Below are 14,920 nucleotides of genomic sequence, written 5' to 3'. Positions count from 1 at the left end.
TTGGTGTTTGCCATCTTTTCCTTTTTTCATTGTACTAATCTTTGTTTTGAAGCCTCTTGCTCAATGCGATAATCATCATGAAAAAGCAGTGATGGAACAGAATCGTGCACTGCAGGATGAAGTTACTGTGCTCAAACGTGAATTGCATTGTTTACGTGAACGGAATCAAGAGGAACAGGAAAAATATATGGAACAGGTTGAAACATTAAAAGTAAAGCTAGAAGATGCAAAAAAGGATTTAAGGTTAAATGAAGATACTCTAACTCAAACAGCTTTGCAGTATAATGGTCAACTGAATGCCATAAAAACTGAAGTTTCAATGCTGACTTCCAAACTTGAACTTGAGAAACAAAACAAAGATTATCAAGAGACTGAGAAGGAAGCTATTCTTTCACGTTTGAACGTAACACTTCAAGAATTAGAACGTAGTCAGATAGCTAAATGTGAATTTGAACGAATTCTTCAAAGGGAACGTGATGAATGGGTCCATTCAAACGAAAAAAGAAGCAATGAAATTTCTAATCTTCGTGAGACCAATAACAACATGTCACAGAGATTAAGTAAAGAGGAGGAGAAGTCCAATGATCTAGACAAGAAACTTCATCGTGCAAAACTTTCTCTTGCTGAGAAAAACCTTGCGCTAGAAAGTGTTCAGAGAGACCTGAAGCAATCTCAGGATCATATAACAGATCTAGAACAAACAAATAAATTGCAAAAAGAACAGATAAGCAAATATGAAGTTCGTCAGGTATCTTTACAGGAGAGATTGGCCCAAGCCCATAGCGAAATTACGCTGTTACATCAACAGCTTGAAGATGCGCAAAACAAAGGTATCATGAAGGAAAAGGTAGTCGCTGATGTTCAGGACAGATTCAACAATATGTTTGCTACACTTCGAGGTGATAGTGAGCACCGGTTAAGTTTGATGGAAAAAAGAAATGAGGAGTTGTTGAGCAAGAACATTGAACAAAGAGAACAAATATGCAAATTTGAAAATGAAAAAAATGTAAGAGAGGTAATGTGGTTAATATTTCAAAAGGTGATTAAATCTCTTTCTGTAATTTGGATTTTCTTTCTGCTTACCTGTTTGGTTAGCTTGGAACTAAAAGTTTTCTACAGTAAACTTGATCAAATAAGGGTCAGTGTATTTTTTTTAAAATGTTTTGTCTTCTGACAGAATACTATGCTGTCATGTTCATCAAGTGATCAGAGGAAAAAAGTTGGCAAACAGGGAAATTGAATTGCAGTGAGAATCTTGATGAGTTTCTCTCTCGATATGGTTTAACTTTGTGTTACACTGTTTATTTTAACTATTCTCATTTTAATACCAGGTGAAGTAGTAACTCTCAAACTAAAAATGTAAAGTGAGACATTATATGGGGCTACCTTCCGGGCAGACATGGTAGTGTAGTGTAGCGGTTAGCGTAATGCTATTACAGCACCAGCCACTCAGGTTCAATTCTGGCCGCTGTTTGTAAGGAGTTTGTACGTTCCCCCTGTATCTGCATGGGTTTCCTCCGGGTGCTCCGGTTTCCTCCCACATTCCAAAGACGTACGGGTTAGTAAGTTGTGGGCATGCTATGTTGGCGCCGGAAGCGTGGCGACATTTGTGGGCTGCCCCCAGAACACTCTACACAAAAAAGATGCATTTCACTGTGTGTTTCGACGTACATGTGACTAATAAAAATATCTTAAAATATCTTCATGTCTCAAAACACTTAACAGCTAAAGGATGTCATCAATGTCTTGTGCAGCAAATAACTATGTTGTATACAAGCCAGTTTTCACATTTGTTATATAGACAACAGCTAATATAATGTACAATTGGTATTTAATTTTTTTATATGTTATTAGACCATGGAGATAATTCTTCCTGTTCTGCAAATTGTGCAATGTGATTTATTTCACCAACCAGAATCACCATTTTGGGATGGAGGGGGTGCTGGTCACCTGTGTTAATACCACACTTGAACATGTGGTTTTATGACTCAGCAGTGAGAGTACTACCACTTGCCTTCCTACACTTTCTCCCAATGTCTCTAATTTTCTCTGCTTCCTTCCCCTTTAAAGCCCTCCATAACACCCTCAGACTTTGATTAAACTTTTGAACATCTCTCCTAATATCTTTATTTCAATGCTCAATTTTATCTGATTAAATCTCTATGAAGTATTGTTAAACATGAATACATTATAATATTGGGAATGTTCTCCTTTAGGCTACATTGAGGCAGCTTCAACAGGATCTCGCCGATTCACTGAAAAAACTTTCTATGTCAGAGGCCTCTTTGGAAGTGATCACACGGTCTCGCAATGAAATGGAGGATGAGAAAACACATATACAGAAGCAATTACTCAAATTGAAAGTTAAGGTAAGTATGGACATTGTGAATTAGTGATATAAATTAAACATAATTACTTCTGTAATGGAGGGATTGATTTGTTCATCAGAACAGCAAAAAAAACAAAAATACCCAATTTTAGCAGAGTAGGATCATTTGTAAGTAATTATTAATATTACACTTAATAACACCTGAATATACAATATAGAAACAGGCTGTACTTTTGTTTTTGCATAGCGCGAAGTTACTCCCATCCTCCAACACCTAATTCTATCTCTATATAGCTCCGTATTCCTGTATTTGCTTCAGTTAGTCTGAGTTGCATGTTCTCATCTCTGTCTGGATTAATAAGTTTTTTTTAGATTCCCTATTTGATTTATTGATTGTTTAAATTAAAAGCCTCATAAGAGAAATGAGATCCAGCCCCAACTTGTTCATCTTTTCCTAATGCATGTAAACTTGTATTTCTGGTATTATCTTCGTACATCTCATTTGTACCTTCCCCAGTACTTTCTATAAGGCCACTAGAACTGAATACTGTGCTTCAAGGATAGCCTAATCAAAAGAAAAACAGCTTTAACATAATTTATCTGCTTTTTATTTCTAAACTTGCATTAAACCTAGTCTTTGGTTTGCTTTCTGTTAATTCCCTTATAGACCAATATCATTATTACTTATGATTTGTCTATTTATTCTCTCAGAGTATAAATCTATATCCTTATTATTCCAAGTAACACGTAACTATTGTGTTAACCATATAAGCCACATTTTTGGGCATACCATTTTTTGAGTTTATTTAATTGTGTTTCAGTTAATTTTGCTGAATGCTGACAACCCATTTCAACTTGGCATTATTTGCAAATTAAGAAATTTTAAAATCTAAATTGTTAATATAAATATAATAGTAACCTTGGCATTCGCTCCTAGACAACACTGCCACCTATTTTGTGCTATTCCAAATAACCATCTGTTATCCCTTACTCTGCTTTCTATATTGCAGCTGACTAGTAATCTATCTCTGATGGTCTCCTGACTCTGCATGCTCTGGCTTTCTTTATTATAAAGTACCTTATTGGAAGTATTTAACAATCTAGATCCTTTGACACTTTAATTCTTACAAGGATTGCCGTTATTCAACCAGTGCTTTTTTTAAAATCCAGGTTTGACTATTCAATATTTTTGATTTCTAGATGTATTTCTTTAAGAAGGGACTTGATATTTTTCGTTCTTAAGCTCAGATGTCCATTAGCACCTGGAAATGTTCAATTTCCTTTTTTACACATTGATGAAATATTGTTACAGTACATGTAAAAGTGCTTCTAATCTCTTTTCCCTAATCCCTTGCAAAATATGCAAAAATATGAGTGGACAATAGGTGTTATCATCTGAGTTTGATTGGTGGATTTTAAATATGATCATATTTTTATTCTCATCTTTCAATGTTATGTCCACTGGATACATATCCTTATTAATGCTAAAATATTGTAATTGGCTGCCATTTCATTATTATTACCAATGATTTTATCCATCATCCTTTTTGACCCCATTCTGAGCCCAACATCCCCCTTTTTAGTGACTGCAGAATATATTTTTCCATTTTCTTTGATAATTTAATTTAATTTTAATTTGCCTTCTTGCTACTCATGGCACGGAAGGCGGTTTAGCCTATCAGGTCCATGCGACTCCCAACAGAACAATCCCATCCCCTTTCTCCTGCAACTTGCTCTCTCTTGCATGTCCGTTAACTCCTCTTGATACTTTCCTTGCCACTTGCCTACACCAAGGGGTTATTTACAGTAGCCTAAAAATCTATCAGCACAACTTTCAGATGTGGGAGGAAACTGAAAAACAACAGAAAGCTACCTGGATATGGAGAAAATGTGCATACTCCCCATAGACAGCAGCTGAGGTCAGGACTGAACCTAGGTTCCTGGCACTGTGAAGTAGCAATGCAGACTCTCCCATTATTCTATTTATTTATTCCTTGGCTATTTATGGCCAATTCTGCCATGCTCTTCTTTCCTATTATTATATTTTTAAGTTTGTTTCTTATAGATTCCCCTTAATGCCTTGCCAGTTTAAACCCTGTGGAAACTACTTGTTCACTCTCCTCTTTACAGTATTGGTCTGGTCAGGTTCAATCAGAGCCTGTTCTATCAGTATTCCTCAATCTGGCTCCAGAACTTCCCTTGTCCACATCATTTGCTCACTTCCCTGGTGAGCCTATCTACATGTTAAATCACACATCACTTGTGCCTTAATCCAGAGATTTTTACCACTGAAGTCCTGTTATATAATTTAGTTCATAATTTTTGTCATTCTTTGAGCAGGACTTCCTCGCTGTTCCTACCTATAATATTTGTTCCTGTATGAACTTTCCTGCATGAACCCTTCTCAATTCCTCTCCAGCTGCCTTAAGCTAAACCTTACCCAGTTCTGGACCCTCATGCTTGACTACCAAAGACACTATCTATCTTCCTCATTTTAGAATTCCCCATCGCTGCCATATTTCTAATTTATCATCCCTGTCTGTCTTCACTGCTTTAGACAGCTTTCTGGATTGTTTTTGTCTTTCTGGCTGGCCTCCCCATTATCACTTTCCTTATTGTCAGAGGTAGTGAAGATGTGCCCGTTGGTCAAGACTAATACCTGCTGTACTTCCTGCCCAACTTCTCCTCAGTCCCCTCTAACAGGCTGTCTAATATTTACATCTTCCCCTTCCTGAATTTGTGCTTTCATCCAGTTTATGACCATATTCTAAATAAAACTATCCTGAAATGTCTATAACACTTTTACTCAGTTTCTGTTCCCAACATCTTTATACTGAAACATACTTTGAACAGCACATGAATACACTAGGGCGGAAAAGAATGGAAAAAAGAACATATATAAAGCACCTATCACAACAATGTCACAGCATTTAATCTCAACCCACTGCAATTCACCCTCTCACTGAAACAGGTCTACTGCGGATGCCGTCTCCCCGGCCCTACACTCATCTCTGGAGCATCTGGACAGTAAAGACACCTACTATCATTTATTGACTACAGCTCTGCCTTCAATACTATAATTCCAAGCAACTCATCTCCAAACTCCTAGACCTGGGACTCAACACCTCCCTCTGCAAATGGATCCTTGACTTTCTGATCAGCGGACTACAATCAGTAAGGATAGGCAGCAACATCTCCACCACGGTTATCCTCAACACTGGTGCCTCACAAGGCTGCATCCTCAGCCCCCTACTCTACTCCCTATACACTCTCGACTGTGTGGCCAGATTCTGCTCTAACTCCATCCACAAGCTTTCAGATGATACCACCATAGTAGGCCGTATCTCAAATAACGATGAGTTATCTCAAATAACGGAGTACAGGAAGGAGATAGAGAGCCAAGTAACATGACGACGTGACAACAGCCTATCCCTCAAGGTCAGCAAAACAAAAGAGCTGGTCATTGACTTCAGGAAAGAGGGCAGTGTACATGCTCCTGTTTACATCAACGATGCTGAGGTCAAGAGGGTTGAGAGCTTCATGTTCCTGGGAGTGAACATCACCAATAGAGTGTCCTGGTCCAACCACGTAGACACCATGGCCAAGAAAGCTCACCGGTGCCTCTACTTCCTCAAGAGGCTAAAGAAATTTGGGATGTCCCCTTTGATCCTCACCAATATTTATCGATGCACCACAGAAAGCATCCTATCTGGATGCATCATGGCTTGATATGGTAACTGCTCTGCCCAGGACTGCAAGAAACTGCAGAGAGTTGTGAACACAGCTCAGCACATCACGGAAACCAGCCTCCCCTCCATGGATTCTGTCTATACTTCTCGCTGCCTCAGTAAAGCAGTCAGCATAATCAAAGACCCCACCCACCCTGGACGTTCTCTCTTCTCCTGCTTCCCATTGGGCAGAAGATACAAAAGCCTGAAAGCACATACCACCAGGCTCAAGGACAGTTTCTATCCTGCTATAAAACTTATCCTGTTATAAGACTATTGGACAGTCTCCTAGTACGATAAGATGGATTCTTGACCTCACAATCTACTTTGTTATGACCTTGCACCTTATTGTCTACCTGCACTGCATTTTCTCTGTAACTGTGACACTATTGTTCATTCTGTTATTGTTTTACCTTGTACTACCTCAGTGCACTGTTGTAATGAATTGATCTGTGTGAACGGTATGCAAGACGAGTTTTCCACTGTACCTCGGTACATGTGACGATGATAAACCAATTTATCAAAAGCAATTGAGCTGCTTTTGAATGCTTGTTGATGTGCTGTAGGGAAACATAGCTTCCAATTTGCACACAAGCAAAGCCAGACAAATGGCAATTAAATTAACAACTCAAGATAGTTTGTCTTCAGTTAGTTACATGTAGCATCCATTTTGAAGAATAGGGAAGTTCATCCAGTTCCATAACTGACATTTGTCCCCTAACAAACTTACTAGAAACTGATTTTGTGATGGTTTATCTCTGTTATTTTTGGAAACTTGTGCTCAAACTATTTTTCCCTAAATTACAACAATGGCCAAATAAAACTACCACATAAAAGTAATGTTCCTTTTTTTTTTCCCCAGAATTCCTCAGTTTGGTTCCAGTGAGATCTTTATTTTGTGTATCATATGATTTTTAAATGAACTTTTTAAGTCCAGCTGTTACCTCTGTTTCCAGTTACACGCAAGCTGGAGAACATCGCAACAACAGAACAGCTGGCTAAAGCTACTGATTTTTTTAAAATAATAATCACCTTAGCAAAAATACAGAGACAGTATTGTTTTTAATAGTATGTAACTTGCTCTGCATAGATATAAAAGTCCAATAAATTCAATGCTAGTACGTAGTGGGATGCTTTCCTCTGAAATTATACATGCAATATTTTGATTATGATGCTTTTTTTTACCTTCTCAAATTGACAATTACTTGTGAGTTAATAGCATGAGGAAGTGTAAAGAATGTTTTGCCTCTGGAGAAAGATTAAATTTAGCACCAAAACAATAAGTTTTAATAATACCACTTGTAAATTCAGAGTTATCACTGGGACAACATTTAGTCTTGTGCTTTCAGCAATGAATTTGGATACTGGAATTGCATTCACAATTGATGGGCAGTGCAAAGACCTGATACAAAACTTGGTTGCAGCATTTTCTGTGGGAAATGCAGCAGGCATGGTAGTGTTACAGTTAGCGTAACGCTTTACCGTGCCAGCGACCTAGGTTCAATTCCAACCGCTGTCTGTAAGGAGTTTGTACGTTCTCCCCATGACTGCGTGGGCTTCCTCTGGGTGCTCTGGTTTCCTCCCACATTCAAAAAAAACGTACAGCTTAGGAAGTTGTGGGCATGCTACGTTGGCGCCGGAAGCGTGGCGACACTTGCGGGCTGCCCCCAGAACACTACACAAAAGATGCATTTCACTGTATGTTTCGATGTACATGTAACTAATAAAGATATCTTAACATGTCTAGTAGTGTTATGACTTTTACTTAAATATGGACTTTAAACAGTATTTTTCATATAAAAGAAACGTTAGATTATTAGCATTAAATAGAACATCTTTTCCTTGTAGTTACAGGAGACCCAAGACAAAAACATGCACTCAGAGAGGAAAATCCAGCAATTGGAAAATGTTTTGGAAGATAAAGAACGTGATCTGTTTGCAACTTCCCAGAAAATTCAAGAAGCTTTTTCGACCTCTTCACAAAGGAACGAGGCTACAAAGCAACTCGAAGAACAAATTCAACGGTAGTTAATAATAATTAGAACTTTGCAATTAACATTAGTAAAGAATAATGAAAGGTTCTGCCTGTCACTGCACTGTTCAGTTGGATAAACAGCTTGGTCAAGAGTTTCCACTTGAGCACAATAGGTAACTTTCAGAGTGTTACCTGTTGTAAAAATCTTTCATGAACTAGCACAACTCAAGGCACCATTTTAGAGCACAGTTTTAAAAGATATATTTTGCAGTAAGTATTATTCCATGAGTATTTAATAACAGCAACCTGAAGGTGTTTTTGTATCACAGAAAAGGAATCATTTTTAATCAGTGTCTTGCAAATACTAGTAGATTGATTTTAAGTAACTTAATTCTATATAGTTTTCTTAAAGAAAATAATAATTTAAAGCTAGTTTCTTGGTAAATTTAAAATTTTCAAAAGTGCCTTTTAAGTGCCATTATGAAAGTGCCTCTTTGAAACCTTGCATATGAGAACTAGTTGCAGAAATTTACATTGATTAATTTAGGTTGTGATCATTTGTTGTTGGGGCCAGCTTTATAGTGCACAACTTTTAAAATTATCCCTAAAAATGAAGAAACTTGATTTGTGCTGAATATAATTTCAGTTAAAATTCCTTGAGCTTTACATAATTTGGCTGAATGTGGGTGAATCATGCTAGAAACACCGGGGGTGTAAAACTCTTGAACCTTAAATTTATCCACATTTACGTTTCTTTTAACTTAATGAATGTATCAATTTATATCATTTTTCTAAAAAAAATTAAGAACTGATGAAATTGTAAGCTTATATCATCCCTTCTTACTGTTTCAGATTAGAGATAGAGAATGCAAAATTAGAAGCTGTTGCAAAACAGCAGACAAACAAATCTGAGTTGATGGAGAAGGAACTTAAAGAGACTGAGTCAGTAAGTGTAAACGTAATACCATCTTAACTTTGTGTTGTATGTCTTTTCTAAGAATAGTTTTCCGAATGTAAGTAATGTTAGGTGGTTCTTGTGAATTATTTGAAATGTTCTCTTGTATTGATGTCACAATGGAAACATTTAGATAATTAGATGTAGTTATTGGATATGGAAAACATCTAAACTTTGTTATGCACTAATTTCAACCTGTTTCTGAAAAGCTCAGATTGCACAACACCTGAGATTTGTTGGTTATTCCACCTGCAGCAATGCAGTGGAACAGGCCAGCTGTATTTCTATTTGGGTGCATGTGTCATGAGCACCCTCTGCTATCCATTATAAAAGTATTTTTTAGCTATGGTTTTAGCCTTTGTAAGCAAAGGTACCATGAAATTAGAAACATTAAAGAAAGCATTGAAAAAAATTAGTGAGTAGCTGAAGAATCTCATGTTTGAGAATAGTCCTCAGGCAGGCCCTATAAGAACACAATTAATTGAAAATTAACTTTTTCTAAAAACAGTTTCTTTGGGGAACCTTCGGTGTGTAAGATCTCTGGGTTTAGTCAACCCACAGATCTTACACACTAAAGGCTCCCCTAAGGAAGTATAATTCAGAAATGGGAGGGCATATTCCTTGACATCTGTTTAACTTTTTAGTGCTTTCATGATTTCAGTTTTATCTTGCAATTTTCGCAAACCACAGTAAGCTATTATCCAAAGGCATACATTTCCTCAACATAGAGCTATTAATTCCTATTTATATTCCTACCAATTTTGCTTTCTAAATTTACAGTATTGGTATGTAAGGATAATACACAACCTTCTGTTCAGTATCCCAGCTCTTACTTTTTACTATCCTGGAAAACTGCAGATTTCTCGTGATTGAAGATGGACCTTTTTTCATAATGTTATTCAGTTGTCATTGGATATGTACGGCAAATGACTGTTTACTTCATGAGATGGATTTGCAGTTTTAGGATTCTTGAGGGTCTAAGGTGTTGCAGATTATGCATGGGTAGTTCCGTTCTGTCATTTGTTACATTCAGCATCAAATTAAGAAAACCAGCATTTCCTTCTAAGGTAGGAGATATTCATTTTAAGTTTGTTTATGATCTCATAATTTCAGCTTCAGTTAAGCGTCATAGGCACATCTCAGCTTGCCTCTTAGAGCCACAGCTTGTAATACCATCTGCTATCCATTACAATGCTAGCAATCAAAAAAATAACAAAAAAACACCAGTTAATTCTATAAAATGACATCCCCCACACTACTACGACACCTTATTAAATTTAAGCTCCGACTCTATGCTTGTTGAGAATTTTCCCCTTCTTGCAGTACTATTTCATCCTCAGTAGATGGTAATGTTGCACTACTTATAATGATCTGTGAAATTATTGAATCTGCTGACCTTTGGAGGAAAGCCAAGCATTTTTGGGAAAAGGGGACACTTCTATCAAATGTTCTATTCCGGATAGCAGATTAGAAGGTTAGTCCTGCTAAAACTCATGCAAATTATGGAGTGGTTTAGGCAATGAACAGGGAAATTGCTTTTAAGTTTTTTTATAAAACTTAATAAGCAATGAACAGGGAAATTGCTTTAACAGGGAAATTTCTTTATTTAGCATGTTTTCTGATAACTAATGAGATGGGTTACTGTTATAGATTATTCAGGTGAATTAATTATATGAGGCCATTGGATAGATGGTTACAGTGGCACATCTAAGCTGGTATAGCAATGTTGCAGATGGAAAGATGTACATAGTTGAGAAGGTAAATTATTAAAATTTGTAATGTTGATCAAAATTCAACACCAAGGATACTGAGTAGGTGAAGCCAACTTAGTCACAAATTCAAAGGTCTCCCTACATTATTTATAGCAGCAAAGCAAGCCAATAATTATATACTTGGGGACTCTTGGAAATAAGGTAGACAATGCAATAGTTTTTCTAAACTAATGATAACAAATACAAAAACAGAATTTTAATAATATGAAAGATCTGTACATTTGAGCTGGTGATGCATGTGGAATCCAAAATTGTCTGTTCAACAGCATAGTTTAGATATCAAAGCCAGATCTTCAATACAAAAAATGAAGATGACTGGGGAAGTCTCATTATTAGTGTTGCAAAAGATTAAAAAGGTGTTCTTTGAATTTGGTCAAGAAAAAAGTACAGATTACGATTGGAATATTGATGCACAATTTTACACATTTCCATTGCCCACTTAAATTGCCAAATGTAGAATTTCAAATATAGAATGCCTATTGTTTTCTACCCATCAGTTATAATGTTTTTTTTAAATTTCATCTAAATGCTGGAAATCTTTTCCCAGTTTATGACTTTTCTTTGATAACCAATTCTGAAAATGGTTGATCCTAAAGCAGGTCATGCATGCTGAATTGTGTAGTTTATGTAGACCAACTGATCAAATTAACTATTATTGTTAACACAAAATTTAGAATTTGGATTTAAACCTTTGGAGAAACGTTTAAGGTCATACTTGGGGATCTAATCCATATGTTCTCATATTGTTGAAAATCGGTTTCATTTTTTCAGCCTCATAGAACTAAATCAGGTCTTTATTTTGATTTGGTGCCTCAAGCCTTTGTGGAGCTTGTATAAGAATATGGACTTGGTTCTTATACATATTAACATGCTCACAGTGAGTTCTGAATGCTGGTTTGAAGTTTACTTCAAATCTTAAACGTCAAAGGTTTCAACATTTCACTTTACACATAAATGATCCCACATACCTAAGATAATTCAAGAAGAACATAAGGCAAAGGAAGTTGTGACAATTTTGGAATGTTCACACAAATCTTTGGCCTAGGTGTGAAGGACCAATGCATTTCCACCTGTGGTGTAAACATATATGGTGCTATTTTTACTTAAGGTGAAACTACTTCCAGACAACTAATGAAACTACTTACAGATTCTTTTTAATAGTGAATTTCTGCAGATCCTCAAAGTAATTCTACAAAGGTTATAACTCATTCTTTTATCAGCTTCTTATAGAGCCGGGCTAGTTTTAGCAAAATTCAAATTAATTCATTTTTCTTGAAGCCATTGTCCTCTATCCCAATTTGGCATTTTGACTTCTTGATTTTTATTTATTTTCTGTCCTTCAAGACATTTTACAGGGCTTTATATGTTGCAAGTGGGAAATTTTGCATTTGAGCACATTCAGTACATCATTCACTAGGTGATCTGGGTATACATGGCACCCTTTGTGGAATGTCTTTTTCCTGAACTTGAACTCAAGTTTATTTGCATTTCATTAAACACACAATTTTGCATCAATGAGCTTAACTGAGCAGCATTTAAAACCTAAAATCTATATTTGAGGTTTTAAATGCTGACCAAAAATCTATATTTTTCAAAGGGATTTTTTAAGGTATATTACAGTAGTTATTTTCACTAATTAAAAAAAATTGTTTTGAAAACATTTCTTGGTCTCCTGCTGCCAAATAGTTCCAATTTAGTATTTAACTTTAAATCCCTGCAAATAAGTACTACTTGTTGAACATTTCAATGACAATTAATTCAGCCTGGTGATGTGGCTAATTTGTAGACAGAGCTTACTTGCAGTGCCATGTTTAAAAAGTAGCTCAAAGGATCGTGGTAACTAAAGCTAAGTTAAATTTCATTTCCAATGTCCTTTATGCCAGTTACACAAATTTCAGCAGAAGTGTTCCAAAAGAATCAAAAGGAAACTCTGGATTAACTGTGTATTGGTAATTTAATGAACTGTAATCCAAGGAAAAGAGTCCAGTTTTCAAGAGCCTTTCCAGGTAGTTTCTCCCATGTGCGTTAATATCCTAGATTATCCTGGGTCTTGAATTTAAACTCAGGCTAACTCAAACTGATGAAATATAAAAACTATCTTGCTGCATGCCAGGATTATAAGAAAGAAACAACAATTTAGCACCTCTAGCACATCATAGATAATTCAAAGTGTTGCACAGGAGCAATTCCAAACAAAATTTGACTCCAAGCCCCAAAATAGATATTGAGGAAGACACAACCAAGAGCTCAATCAAAGGATTTTTAAGGGTACTCAATTGGAAGTCACAATCCATTTCTTTGTTTTTTGAGAGGGGCCTTCGGCAAGGGTAGATGATATTAAAAAGTAAGATTTTTGTGGAATGGACATTTGAAATTACACAGCATCATAGACTAGCTGAGGCTCTTCTCTGTACTTGATCCATCCTAAGTGCTTGATTGTTAACACGATATAACAATACACAAATAGAAAAATGAACACCTTGATAAACACACAAAATAAGTTTACCAGCAGAAACTTAAGTGCTGTTTTCTCAAAAATACAATTTGAAATGTACACGTTTAATGATGGCTGAAAATAGTTTTTTTCTCATTTCTATCAGTATTGTTGCTGTAAAAATTCTTGTCTTTACAATTTTGCTTTTAGTATCTAGGAGTTTCCTCTCCCAGGTGATATTGAGTATCCATTCCTTACTTTAGACCCTGTTACTATCTAGGGGTGGTTTTTATATCATTACTCGCACAGGAATCATTATCATGCTGAAAATCATGGTAGTTATTATGACATTATCTACACAGGTACGTGCTCGTCTGGAAGACTTGATAACAAGTTTGCAAGGGGTAAAGGTTAACTTGGAGGATCAACTCGGTCAAGAGGTTTGATGTTTCTGTCATTAAGTAGAATGTATTTGGTGCTTTCATTCCAAAAACAAAACAGTGAGGCACATTATTTTCACTTTATTGAAATAACACAATATCGCATCCTATTTGTTAGTTATAATATTAAATATTACACTTGAGTTGGGCCACAACTAATATATTGTAAAAACATAACTTCTACAAATAGAAAAGTGCCCATTGAAATACAGTGTGAAACTCTGTGGTCCACCAATTCCCATGGCCCAGCATCTTTTGCATCTGTGGTACAAATCTGCACTAATTAACTAATTCTAATGAAGATCTAAAATTAACTAAGATGTGTACTATGTGTACCTAATTAACCTACCAGTGCTTACTGAAACTTCAGGTTACCAGTGGTTTTTAAGAACAGAACCCTCACATAGCCCATGGAGTGCCCTGTACTTAGAAAAGGACAGTTCTCCTGCTCAGAGAAATATGATCATGGGAGAAGTTCTGTGGTCCATCACGCCCCAAGGGTGTTGGACTAGAGAGTTTTAACCTGTACTTAAATTTTGTAGTACAAATGTTTTTACAACATCATATTGCTTTTGGTAACCATTTAAATGCAGACAATCAAGGTAGTATCAGTTACATTTAATGAACTGAAGATACAGCTGTATTGAGAGAGAGCAATTTATTTCTATTATTAAACAACCTCTGTATTTTTTGTTTAGCTACAAAAGCAAGTGATATTGTCACAAAATGCAAAAGATTCACATCAACTGTGGGAGGAAGAACTGAAATCTCGATCCAAGCTTGGGCTTCGACTTATTCAGTTGGATAAAGAAAAGAATGACCTATCAGACCAGGTAGTAAAAGAAAGATCCAATATAGTTTTCAGTACATACTTTTATAGTATAATTACTTTGGATATATCCTATCTTCTTAAAGCTTTTTACAGAATGAGGGCATTATTGGCAAGGCTAACATTAATTACCCTTAAGAAAGTGGTGATATGCCAATGCCCTGAACCGCTAACGGTGAAGGAAATCTCGCACTATGGTTAGGTGGAGAATTCCATTTTGACCCAGTGCTGATGAAGAGATAGTGATGTATTTCCAAGTCAGAATAATGTCCAAGTTGGTCTGTACCTTGTGCTGTTGATCTTGTAAGCGGTAGAAGTCTGGAAGATGCTGTCAAAGGAAACTTTGATGCTGCAGTGCATCTTGTATGCATTGCAGCTACTGTGCACTTTGGTGGATGGAGTATATGGTTGTGGTTGAAATCCCTATCAAGTTTAATCAGCTATCCCTGATGTTTTAA

At 36.2% G+C, this 14,920-nt stretch overlaps 1 protein-coding gene across 4 annotated transcripts in view; it reads left to right on the top strand.

Moving 5' to 3' along the window:
- The window catches only part of si:ch211-272n13.3 (ankyrin repeat domain-containing protein 26), a 104,290-nt gene that overhangs the window by 73,137 nt on the left and 16,233 nt on the right, over positions 1-14,920 (top strand). For 3 of the 4 annotated variants that reach the window (XM_052030650.1, XM_052030648.1, XM_052030647.1), the window contains 6 exons: positions 53-1,015; positions 2,217-2,369; positions 7,906-8,081; positions 8,885-8,978; positions 13,556-13,633; positions 14,332-14,466. In XM_052030650.1, coding sequence (XP_051886610.1) covers positions 53-1,015; positions 2,217-2,369; positions 7,906-8,081; positions 8,885-8,978; positions 13,556-13,633; positions 14,332-14,466 — 1,599 coding nt within the window. The remainder of the gene's footprint in view (positions 1-52; positions 1,016-2,216; positions 2,370-7,905; positions 8,082-8,884; positions 8,979-13,555; positions 13,634-14,331; positions 14,467-14,920) is intronic. The other variant, XM_052030649.1, reaches the window with a different exon arrangement.

Source organism: Pristis pectinata, chromosome 15, assembly GCF_009764475.1.
Source record: "Pristis pectinata isolate sPriPec2 chromosome 15, sPriPec2.1.pri, whole genome shotgun sequence".
In the NCBI taxonomy this organism is placed as follows: Eukaryota; Metazoa; Chordata; class Chondrichthyes; order Rhinopristiformes; family Pristidae; genus Pristis; species Pristis pectinata.
This window is presented reverse-complemented; position numbering and strand designations above follow the sequence as displayed.